The sequence below is a fragment of the Schistocerca serialis genome, chromosome 8 (genome assembly GCF_023864345.2).
Source record: "Schistocerca serialis cubense isolate TAMUIC-IGC-003099 chromosome 8, iqSchSeri2.2, whole genome shotgun sequence".
NCBI classification, from domain to species: Eukaryota; Metazoa; Arthropoda; class Insecta; order Orthoptera; family Acrididae; genus Schistocerca; species Schistocerca serialis.
This window is the reverse complement of record NC_064645.1, coordinates 144541593-144554339: the sequence shown is the minus strand read 5'-3', so window position 1 is coordinate 144554339 and position 12747 is coordinate 144541593. Positions and strand designations below refer to the sequence as shown.

The window sequence follows — 12747 nt, the reverse complement described above, 5'->3', positions numbered from 1 at the left end:
GTTTTCCTGCCGTTTGCTAAACGGAAAGAATAGGGAGGATCTTGACGAAGCGGAGTATTACCGTAACTTACAAGCCTACCAGGAATACCTTAAACCTGCCAAGACGCTCGCAAACCATTGGAAAAAGCTGGAGTGTGTAGGATCCCATGCAGTGTTTATGTGGGTACCACTAAAAGAAATGTTTCAAAACGTTTGGAAGAGCACAAGAGCAATTGGAGAAGAGAGAAACGGAACGATCAGCTGTTGCGGAGCATCCTTTCCAGCCAGGTAACCATAATATTCGTTTCGAGGAGACGCAAGTACTAGCGGCCACAAGCGGATATTACGAAAGGCTCTACAAGGAGGCAATCGAAATCGCCAAACACCCTAATTTCAATCGAAAGGAGGAGGGCTTGAAATTGAACGGTATATGGATGCCGGTGTTGAAGAAGATGTGTACCACCCGTCCACCACTGGGTGATGGCAACGGCGATCGTCGGCAGCGGACAGCGGCCAATTGACCTGACGTTTTCAAAAGATGTGACGTCACGCCTCGGCGCGGGAGCGCGCTGACACGGAATTTAGCGAGCCAGTGGTTGTGTTGGAACTTCCACCGAGCTACAGACCCCCTTGTAGATGTCCTCCGCAGACGGAGAAGAAACGTTGGGAATTGACACAGATTTCATCAACAAGCCACGGCATAACAGCCCGGATAATTATAATGGACATGACATTTCCGGCCGTGAAAGTCTGCATTTTAGTATCTCAGTGTATGTAGACTGCAAAAGTTATGCATAGATCAGTAGTCTTGTACTGTACAAGCTAACAGGCCTACTGGCGTGGAGATCTAGACGAAACCAGTTTTGGAGTAAAAACCACAAGAACAATAATATTACGTGAATGTAGTGTCTGGTAGCAGTTTTGAGGTTTCTCCGTCAGGCGTATTTACTTGTGGCGACAGAAAATCGTCTTCAGCGGACTGGGCGACGTTGCGATGCAGTGCTGTTGCTTCGGTGCCCTCAGGACGAGATCCCGGTGGCAGGCGTCTGCAGGGAGGCGGCGGCGGCCGTCGCCACGACGGCGGTGGAGGCGGCGGCGGCGGCAGCGACCGGGGAGGAGTCGGCGCCTGTGGCCCAGGGGGCGCCGGCCGAGGTCATGGGGGCGGCGGGGGCAGCGGCGCCCCCCACCAAAGTGCCGGAGCAGGAGCTCGCCCCCTCCACCGAGTGACGGCGGAAAGACCTCCTGTCGCAGCCGCATGGCTGGCAAGCTCAGTTTTTATTTCACTACGTACTTATGGAGGTGCGTAATAAAAATTTTAGGAGAACGTAAGGCGTTGTATTCTTTTGGAAGCTGGCAGCACAGAACTGGGTGGAGACAGATGTGGTGGACAAACTACTTCGAATACGTAAGTATGTTCCTACGAGACTCACTCAGAAAATATAGCCTCCAATTTACTTTCCTTAAGGTGGGACGTTAATGAAAAACACACGCTTTTAAAAAGATGTACCACATTCACAATGTTGCAGATACGTCAATTAAATTTTGTGCTGTAATTTACACTACTGGCCATTAAAATTGATACACCAAGAAGAAATGCAGATTATAAACGGGTATTCATTGGACCAATATATTACACTAGAACTGACATGTGATTACATTTTCACGCAATTTGGGTGCATAGATCCTGAGAAATCACTACCCAGAACAACCACCTCTGGGCGTAATGACGGCCTTGATACGCCTCTTCATTGAGTCAAACAGAGCTTGGATGGCGTGAACAGGGACAACTGCCCATGCAGCTTCAACACGATACCACAGTTCATCCAGAGTAGTGACTGGCGTATTTTAACGACCCAGTTGCTCGGCCACCATTGACCATACGTTTTCAATTGGTGAGAGATCTGGAGAAAGTGCTGCCCAGGGCAGCAGTCGAACATTTTCTGTATCCAGAAAGGCTCGTACAGGACCTGCATCATGCGGTCGTGCATTATCCTGTTGAAATGTAGGGTTTCGCAGGGATCGAATGAAGGGTAGAGCCATGGGTAGTAACACATCTGAAATGTAACGTCCACTGTTCAAAGTGTCGTCAATGCGAACAAGAGGTGACCGAGATGTGTAACCAATGGCACCCCATACCATCACGCCGGGTGATACGCCAGTATGGCGATGACGAATACACGCTTTCAATGTGCGTTCACCGCGATGTCGCCATACACAGATGCGACCATCATGATTCTGTAAACAGAACCTGGATTCATCCGAAAAAAATGACGTTTTGCCATTCGTGCACCCAGGTTCGTCGTTGAGTACACCATCGCAGGCGCTCCTGTGTGTGCTGCAGCGCCAAGGATAACCCCAGCCATGGTCTCCTAGCTGATAGTCCATGCTGTTGCAAACGTCGTCGAACTGTTCGTACAGATGGTTGTTGTCTTGCAATCGTTCACATCTGTTGACTCAGGGATCGAGACGTGTCTGCACGATCCGTTACAGCCATGTGCATAAGATGCCTGTCATCTCGACAGCTGGTGATACGAGGCCGTTGGGATCCAGCACGGCGCTCCGTATTACCCTCCTGGACCCACCGATTCCATATTCTGCTAACAGTCATTTGATCTCGACCAACGCGAGCAACAGTGTCGCGATACGATAAACTGCAATCGCGATAGGCTACAATCCGACCTTTAACAAAGTCGGAAACGTGATGGTACGCATTTCTCCTCCTCACACGAGGCATCACAACAACGTCTCGCCAGGCAACGCCGGTCAACTGCTGTTTGTGTATGAGAAATCCGTGGGTACTTTCCGCATGTCAGGACGTTGTAGGTGTCGCCACCGGCGCCAACCTTGTGTGAATGCTCTGAAAAGCTGATTATTTGCATATCACAGCATCTTCTTCCTCTCGGTTAAATATCGCGTCTGTAGCACGTCATCCTCGTAGTGTAGCAATTTTAATGGCCAGTAGTGTAAATGAAACTAACAAACTTTCTGTTGGATTACATGTATTTAACTTTTTTATGAGATTTAAAAATTTCATTTTCAAAAATAATGTGTTCCTTTTTCTCAGAAACTACAAAATTTTATTTGTTTAATCTATCCCTCTTCATGTAATAAGCTTCTCCCATATGATTGTTTGAATATATATAAAATAGGAAACCTTTAATAATTTTAAAATTATAAATCGGTAAGTATAATATAAAGTTCATACAAAATTCCAAGCACTTTACCACGTATCTCAGCTTACACTCAGAATTTTAAAATTTACTCTTGAGACAATATTTACCGTGATTATATAATTAGCCTTCTTAGATTCTGAGGAAAAGGTACATAAACTCTAAAAAATATGATTTTCAGGAAATGGAGTTTAAAGTTCAACCTAATGTTTTTTTCCTGTCACCTCTTCAAAGGCCCACGATTTGTACTCAGTATTCTCTTTGTCTTCAAGGCTTCTCTTCTGCTCACTAGTTTTCTGCCTCCTTTCCTTTACCAAAGTCTTCAACAGTTATTCAGTTGCATAGAGGCGCTGTAAATCTATTTTCCTCAAGAAGAAATGGCTGAAATTTCCTGTCTTAAAGCCCACTCACTATAATACTTCCATCCTCCTTATATTCCAGTCATTAAATACAAGAAATGCATCATAATTGTCAAATCTGGCAGCTGTAGCAGATGGAAGTCTTGTTTTACAGCATCGTCTCCACATAAATAAATTTAGAGACTTCATTGGATCCTGAAGGTGTGGTGCTTTGCCATAGACACACGTGCTTAGAAGTTCAGAAAGCCGTAAGTGGGCTTGTCATAATCCAGGATACAATTTGAAGGCCTCTGCTAGCGAATGTAGGGTTTCTTATCGTTCTAAGTCTGTAGATATTTACACCAGCTAACGTGGCACTTATGATGAATGGCACATTCATCTGTTGACACCGTTTGGAAACAGCCCATGGTGCTCTACGTTGGACAGATTGTGTCTGATGGCCTTGCCGTAATACACCTGAAAAAGAGTCTGCTATCTTCTTTGTGAGTCTGTTCCGTCCACCAATGCTCTTTCCATCTTCCAAGGGAACAGAGTCACTTATGATACGTAAAACCAAAGAGCACCTATCGCAATCTTGTAAATTAATTTCTTGCAAGTTTGCTTGAAAGTAATCGACGGAATCGTCGTTCACCGAGTTAGTGTTGAAGTGTTGGTCGAAAAAATGAGCGTGGCAGCAAGGTCGCGTCACACATTTAATTATTTTTCAGGCACTTCGGAAGCGATTCCCCCATTGAAACTTAGGGAACTTATTGTCAATCAGTTCTACTAATAAATAAAAATGTAAATCGAAAATTGACATTTTTGGTCAAATTCATGGACGTCCGCTCTTTAATAAAGTTTGTTAAGTAAGGAAATTGAATTTGGGGCTATTCCACGAAGCCTCTTCTCCTTCTGCATCAACAGATTCAAGCAGTGCAGTCGCTTGCAAAATGGCCGACATCGATGTTCGTATTAGTGTTCTGAGATGCGATCTATGAATACAGAAGGTAAAACTCCCAGACCCCTTCCTGAAGGAATGAGAAATGTGTACGGTGAGGCAATAGTGGATATCTGTCTATTAGACGATCGGTTCGTCGATGTAACGAAGCTGAAAAGCAAACACTGTTGGCTGACGATTCACGGAGCGGCCGGCCGGTGACTGCAACGACTCCACACAACATTCAGCGTGTCGATGACGTCATTCGTGATGGCCACCGGGTGACTGCATATGATATGTGTCGCATCACCTCCCCCAAAAAAGGAGTGTGTTGACGACTGTTCAACAACTGGGGCACTCACAGGTATGTGAAACTTGGGTAGCAAGATCCGACCAGAATGAAGAGACAAAGAAAACAATTCCCTCAAAACTGTTGCAGCGCTTCGGTTTGGAGCGAGGAATTTCAGGAGTTTCTGTAAGAAATTCTGATCGGAGGCGAAGCATGGGGTCATTTTTTTGACCCAGAACCAAAGGGACAGTCAGTGGGGTGGCAACAAAGGAACGCACTGAAGAAGGAAAAGTTCAAAACTGTTGTGATCGGAGGGAAAGTTATGTCTACGGTATTCTGGGAAGCAAGGGGTACGATTATGGTTGATTATTTGGAGCAAGGGTGCACAATAAATTCTGTCCAATACGTTAGAGCCCTCAAACAGCTTAAAGAAAGTCTTCAGTGGGTTCGCCCAACAGAAGCTATGGAGGGTGCTTTCCTTTTGCATAATAATGTAAGACCATACACCAGTCGTCATAACACTAAAGAGATTGTAAAATTGGATGGGAAGTCTTGCTTTATCCACCATACAGCCTGATGCCCTCAGACTTCCATCTCTACGGGACGCTAATAGAACCTCATCGTGGGATTCACTTTGAATATGAGGATACACACAGAAGAATGCTGAAGATAAGATGGGTAGATCACATAACTAATGAGGAGGTATTGAATTGGGTTGGGGAGAAGAGAAGTTTGTGGCACAACTTGAGTAGAAGAAGGGATCGGTTGGTAGGACATGTTCTGAGGCATCAAGGGATCGCCAATTTAGTATTAGAGCGCAGCGTGGAGGGTAAAAACCGTAGAGGGAGAGCAAGGGATGAATACACTAAGCAGATTCAGAAGGATGTAGGTTGCAGTAGATACTGGCAGATGAAGAAGCTTGCACAGGATAGAGTAGCATGGAGAGCTGCGTCAAACCAGTCTCAGGACTGAAGACCACAACATCAATAATGAGAAGACCACGAAGATGTAAGTGCGTCAATGGCTTCGGAAGCAGGACCGTACATTTTACTGCACTGAAATACATGCTCTTGTTAAAAGATGGAGCAAAACTGTGGAAATGGATGGGTATTCTATAGAAAAGCCATAAACTAATCGTCAGTGTTGTGGTTTTAATCTATGCTCTTGGATTTGAAATTCTTGACGAATAAAAAAAATAGCAGGCATTACTTTTTGACTGATCCTCGTAATTTCGGGCAAACAACCGTTGACGTCCTCACTGCCGTGGCTCCGTCTGGGCGGAGATGCTTAGCAGTCCTGAACGTCATGCCATTCTCTGACATTTGATAAAATTTCTCACAACTAATTTGTTCCATTCTATTGGTAGGGGAAGGACGAAGATACGCTATATAAACTTTTTCTCTATATGAGACCACAGTCTGAAGCACATTTCACATTCATTTCCTGGCCTCTCACCAACTCAATGCCCTTTTTGGCATCTGCACTATAAGGACTGAAATTCAACGCTACGTGGCATAGCCCATAACATGATCAGTGTTTCCCTTTAGCAGCTTTTACTATCAGTAATGCTTTCACAATTCCTTTCGTTTACGGCGTTAGCCTTGTCAGACATGGTGCTCGTAATCTAAAATGGGCGTCAGTACGCAGTCCCAGTTCAAAGAGAAATGCCTTCATTTTACTCTTGGTGTCACATTTGAAGCGAGTCAAATTAGCCTCCTAACCGTATGAATAAGTGAAAAAAATATACCAGCAAAATTAATGAAAATACATAGTTACCATAGTTCTAGGGGGAATGATTTAGTTTGAAAGCCAAGAAGTTTGTGGTGATACACTGCAGATTTCAAAATCATTTTGAGATATTTACTCATCGTGTCGGGAGCCAAAAGATACACATAACACACTATTTACAACCAACTGGCAGGGAACAATGTACTAACTCACAGCTACACCTTATTTTTCTTCTACTGAAAACTCACATCCCAAACTTGTTGCTGTGAGGCATTGCACATTTGGCGTCATTTGTTGCAGATCAGCCTCTGGTACAGGTTCTGACTGACAGCTGAATGATTTTGTACTCTCACTCGTTGAGATGACCCAGCAAATTTTTCTGGCTGCCTATACCTAGATAGAGAAGTTGACGCGATGACTGATATCCGAACAAAGCGCGGATCGAACATGACATAGCTTTGGGCATTTCTGACTTGTACATTCTGATGTCAGCTGGTGCTATGTCAGCAAATCAGTACAGTTCCGAAAGTGATGTAGGCTGTAGGCATTTTGTGTCAGTACAACACCCATCCTTGAGAGCCTCTACCACTATTTCGATGTGGCAGAATTGGGCATTAGTATTGAGCTGCGAAGTAACCAGTGTATTGACAGGCGTTTTGATCTCCAGATGTTATTTAATTTTGTTTTACTTTATTTTAATGGTGTTTAGTGCACATAACTTGCAGGTATCATAATGTTACATAAGTTACACGTACCATTGTTAAAAGGTGCTTATGTGTGCTGTAACCTCCCCACCGAAAATTATGTATGACTAACAAAGTTAATAAAAATGGAGCCACGAAGCAATATCGTCCCCACAGAAATATTTGAATAAAAAATAATAAATGGGAGCCAAGTGTAACCTCCCCACAATGAATTCTACTGACAATGACAATTAAATGTGAGAATCGCAATCTGACCCAAATGTGAGCTCCCCACAAAAATAATGAAAGACATACAAAATGTTGCAAAGTCAGTTCCCCACAAAATGAAAGATAATTCAATGATAATGAAATCTCAGTGACAATGAAAACGCAAATAGACCGAAATGTCGATCTTAGGCCCTGTGCAAAAATTTAGAATTGATTTCTTACCTCACTATAACTGCATCTGCTCTTATTTTTCGCCATAGCTTGGAGGAAATGCATCGCAAAATTTCTTTGAATTTAAGCAAATTTTTTCCTTAAGGAAATGCATGGGAAATATTCTTTCTATTAAATGATTCATTTGTTAAAATGATTTGAAAAATAAATTATTATTGGGGCACCTGTCGAAAATTAATTACAATAAATATACATTACATTATCTGATGTGCGCAATGCAGCTTCATTACCTTATTTAACAATAAACCTCATTCAGCATCTTGACCAGAGACCCATGTCGACGCCCGTGGATTCCTCACACACACCAACGACCGGCTACAACTCGCGACTGTACTAGACTACTACATGCTCTCGCGACTCGCTACGTACAACAACAACTGCCGACTCCCTACATGCAACTGCACTCTCGCGCGGTCAAGCGCAGACTAGCAACGATAAATAACTCTCTGGTCAGAGATTCTGTCATGCTTCGCCATCGCTGTACTAAATACATACGCGTTTCAGTGCATACACAGGACTTAATAGCAATCTCATAAAAGGTCATAATAACACAACATGGTAACTGTCAAGAAATAAATTCTTCTAGATTACTGAGGGTTGAAGTTAGAGAATAGACCAAATTCATTAACTGACAGAACTGATGTCCTCAAATAGGTATGGAATCAGTAAGCACATTTGCGTATAGCATTTTCTACCTGACTTATGCATTTTTACATTTTTTACTTTAGTGACGTATTCCACCTACCGCTATTATCAGATCATAAGGTTATAAGTAGTGAAATAAAGTTCTGTGTCAGTGTTAGAGTCAGCTAAAATTAAGAATGAACAGTTTTTTGTACACTGCGTCTGAACGATATACCACCAATATAACATTGTCTTTCACACGAAATCTGTTTAAACCTATTTAGAGTCTAAAACACAAACATGGCAAAGCGTTTAAACCCGTGGTGCAAGTATCCTTGGACAATGACGTAAACATCGAGGTGGCAGGGTATTCGACAGCTACAACAACAGCACAAAAACCCCAGATTCCATGGATTTTTACTCCATGAAGTCTTGTTATATCGAAAGTCAACTACTGTTTTGTTGGTAGATTTTATGTCCTAGGAGACAATGCCAATTTGAAAGATTACAGTTGGTAGTTTAATAAGGGAAATGGCCTTGTGGTAGACAGAGTGGAGCTTAAAAAAATAAATAATTTAAAAGGTTAAGCCATAGATTTGTATAATACATGATCTTAGCTTTGTTGTAAATAAATCATTTCTTGTAGGGACAATTCGTGCATGGCACTTGCCTGAACTGTCTGCGTCAGGTTAAAACTCCACAACTGAGTAACTGAAAAAATATACATGTATCTGACTACGATAATGCGTTCCTGGTGGTTTATCTAAAGGCCCAAAAGCCTGTGGGCACTGAAAAATTTTGTGCTGTCTTAACAGACCGGAACTGTATGCAGTTCTGGCCCATACGTGAAAGTTTTTATTGCGTTTGGTCACAGCTCTCTGAACTTACTTTCCTGGGGCTGAAAATTACAGAAAACCTAGAAAAATATCTATGATGCTGCGAGAAGTTGTATTGGTGATAGGATTTCAAATGAAGTTGGACTTTTAGAATTCTCAGGCCTGGCACTGACTTATGGTGATGTCTTGAAATGGTGAGTGAATAGATGTTATTATGTTTGCGGGAAAACCACTTGTAAGACAGACATTAATTTGCGCACGTCAATATATTTTCTCAGGACGTTCGATGGACGGGAACTGATGGTGCTCTCGCCAAACAGCAGTGGAAGTGTAACATTACATTTACCATACATAACTCTGCTAGTCAAGATTCAATGAATGATATACAAATTCAGTTTCTGGCAGACAAATCACAAGAAAAATATTAAGAAAAATAAAACAGCAATACGTCGACTACACAAAACAGGAGAATATCACTATAAGGGAAACTCCCCATCGCACCCCCTTAAGATTTAGCGGTAAAATGACCCAGTGGGTAGCCTGTCAAAACTGAACGCAGATCAAGCATGGAAACAGGAAGCAGGTGTACCACACTGTGAAAAAGAAGCAACATAGAAACAGTGAATGCTCCAAGCTCAAGATATTCAATACTGAGGGTGTTGTCAGAATCATGGGGTCGTGGTTCTGTGGTCGCATTGTTGGACTGTGAAGTGGGAAATCCGTACTCAGATCTCCATCGTGCCCAAATTTTTTTCACAAAATTATGACTTTCCATCCAGTCGTTAATTTTTCTGCTCTCCTTCTGTAGTCTTGGTAATTGTCATACAATATGCACTGGAGATCCAAAGAAACTGGTACACTTGCTTAATATCGTGTAGGGTCCCCATGAGCAACCAGAAGTGCCACAACACTCTGTGCCAAGGACTCGACTAATGTCTGAAGTAGTGCTGGCGGGAACTGACACCATGAATCCCGCAGGGGTCTCCATAAATCAGTAAAAGTACGAAGGGATGGAGATCTCTTGTGCCTAGCACATTGCAAAGCATCCCAGATATGTTCAATAATGTTCATGTTTAGGGAGCTTGATGGTTAGTGCATTACGGGTACACACTCAGAAGAGTGTTCCTGGAGCCACTCTGTAGCAATTCTGGACGTGTGAGGTCCCGCATTGTCCTGCTGGAATTGCCCAAGTCCGTCGGAATGTACAATGGACGCGAATGGATGCAGGTGATCAGACAGGATGCTTACGTACGTGTTACCTATCAGTGTCGTATTTCGACATATCAGGGGTCTCATAGCACTCCAACTGCACACACCCCGTGTCATTACAGAACCTGAAACAGCTTGCCCATGGATTCATGAGATTATCTCCCTATCCGTACATGTCCACCCGCTCAGTTCAATTTGAAACGACACTCGTCCGACAAGGTAACATGTTTCCAGTCATCAACAGTCCAATTTCAGTGATGACGGATCCAGGCGAGGCATAAATCTTTGTGTTGTGCATGAATCAAGGGTATACAAGTGAGCCTTCAGCTCCGAAAGCCCATATTGATAAAGTTTCATTGAATGGTTCGCACCCTGACACTTGTTGATGCCCAAGCATTGACATCTGCAACAATTTGCGGAAGAGTTGCACTTGTGTCACGTTGAACGATTCCCTCTAGTCGTCGTTGGTCCCGTTCTTGCAGGATCTTTTCCGGCCGCAGTGATGTCGGAGATTTGATGTTTTACCGGATTCCTGATATTCTCAGTACACTCGTGGAATGGTTGTACGGCAAAATCTCCAATTAATCGCTACCTCGGAGATGCTGTGTCACATCGCTCGTGTGCCGACACACCACGCTCGAGCTCATTTAAATCTTGATAACCTACCATCGTAGCAGCAGTAACCGATCTAACAACTGCGCCAGACACTTGCTGTCTTATATAAGCGTTGCCGACTGCACCGCCATATTCTGCCTGTTTACATCTCTCTGTATTTTAATACGTTTGCCTATACCAGTTTGGCTCTCAAACAATGGAAACTCGAGGACATAATAATGACTAATATGAAAAGGATAGTTGCTAATTACCAACAGTGCAGATTCTGAGTCGCAGATAGGCACTAGGAAAAGAGTGTCAAACAAAGCTTTTGGCCACACAGACCTTCCTCAGAATTAGACAAAACATACACACACACACACACACACACACACACACATACATACATACATATGCACAGACAAAACTCATGCACATGCTTGCAAACGCATCTCACACACCCATGAACACAGTCTCTGGCTGCCAAGACTGGACTGTGAGTGTCAGTGCATGATGGGAGAAGCAAACTGGCTGGCGGGCCTCAGGAGGAGGCTGGGGTGGGGAGGGATAGGGATATCAGGGTAGGGGTGGGGCACAGTGAAGTGCTGCTTGTGGGAGCATGCAGGGGTGAGGTGGGGAGAGGGTAGGGCAACTAGGTGTGGTTTGGTGGTTAGACAGTGGGCAGTGGGAGGGAGGGGCAGTAGAAAAAGAGAGAATTAAAAAGACAGTGACTGCATTGGTGAAGTGGAGGGCTCTGTAGTTCTAGATTGGGAACAGGGAAGCAAAAAGGTGGATAAAGGACAATGACTAACAAATATCAAGGCGGCAAGGGTTATGGGAGTGTAGGATATATTGTAGGGAGAGTTTCCAATTCCACAGTTCAGAAAAGCTGGAGTTGGTGGGGATGATCCAGATGGCATGGGCTGTGAAGCAGTCTCTGAAATGAAGAACATCAGATTGGGCAGAATGCTGAGCAACTGGTTGGTCCAGCTGTTTCTTGGCTACCGTTTGTCAGCAGCCATTCATAGGGACAGACAGCTTGTTGGTTATCTGCCCATATAGAGTAAAGCACAGTGGTTGCAGCTTAGCTTGTAGATCACATGACTGGTTTCACAGATAGCCCTGTCTTTGATGTGGTAGGTGATGCTTGTAACCAGATTGGAGTAATTGGTGGTGGGAGGATGTATGGGACAAGTCTTGAATCTGCATCTGTTACAGGGATATGAGCCTTGAGGGAAGGGGCTGGGAAAAAGACTTGTGTAGGGATGGACAAGGATATTTTGTGGTTTCAGTGGGCAGTGGAAAATCATTTTGGGTGGAGAATGACAACAAACAAGCTTTCTGTCCACATGAATGGCTACTGAGAAACTGTAACCAAGAAACAGCTGGACTAACCAGTGGCTGAGCATGCTGCCCAACGCAATGTCCTTCGTTTCAGTGACTGCTTCACAGCCTATACCATCTGGATCATTCTCACCAACACCAGCTTTCTGAACTGTGCAAGTACAATACATCCTATATCCCTGTAACTCTCTTGACCTCAACCTTTGTCAGTTGTCCTTCACTCATCTATTCCCTTCCCTGCTCCCATTCTAGAACTACACAGCCCTCTATTTCATCAATGTTCCCACTCTCTCTTTACTTCTACATTTTTTACACGGCTCATTTCCCCCTTCTCACTGTCTAATCACCTTACTACACCAAACTGCCCTACCCTCTCCCAATGTCATCCTTGTATGCTCCTACAAGCAGCACTTTATTGTGCCCCACCCCTACCCCACTATACATATCCCTCCCCACCCCACCTCCTGCTTACCCCCACCATCCAGTTTCCTTCTCTCAGCATGCACTGCTGCTCACAGTCTGGCCTTGGCAGCCAGCGACCGTGGTCATACATGTGT

General features: G+C 43.8%; 1 protein-coding gene across 1 annotated transcript in view; it reads left to right on the top strand.

Annotated features, from left to right (window-relative positions):
- The window catches only part of LOC126416875 (testis-specific serine/threonine-protein kinase 3-like), a 119263-nt gene extending 112498 nt beyond the window's left edge, over positions 1 to 6765 (top strand). Inside the window, exon 7 of the mRNA XM_050084758.1 lies at positions 6742 to 6765. Within this exon, the coding sequence (XP_049940715.1) occupies positions 6742 to 6765 (24 nt within the window). The remainder of the gene's footprint in view (positions 1 to 6741) is intronic.
- The last annotated feature ends 5982 nt before the right edge of the window (positions 6766 to 12747 follow it).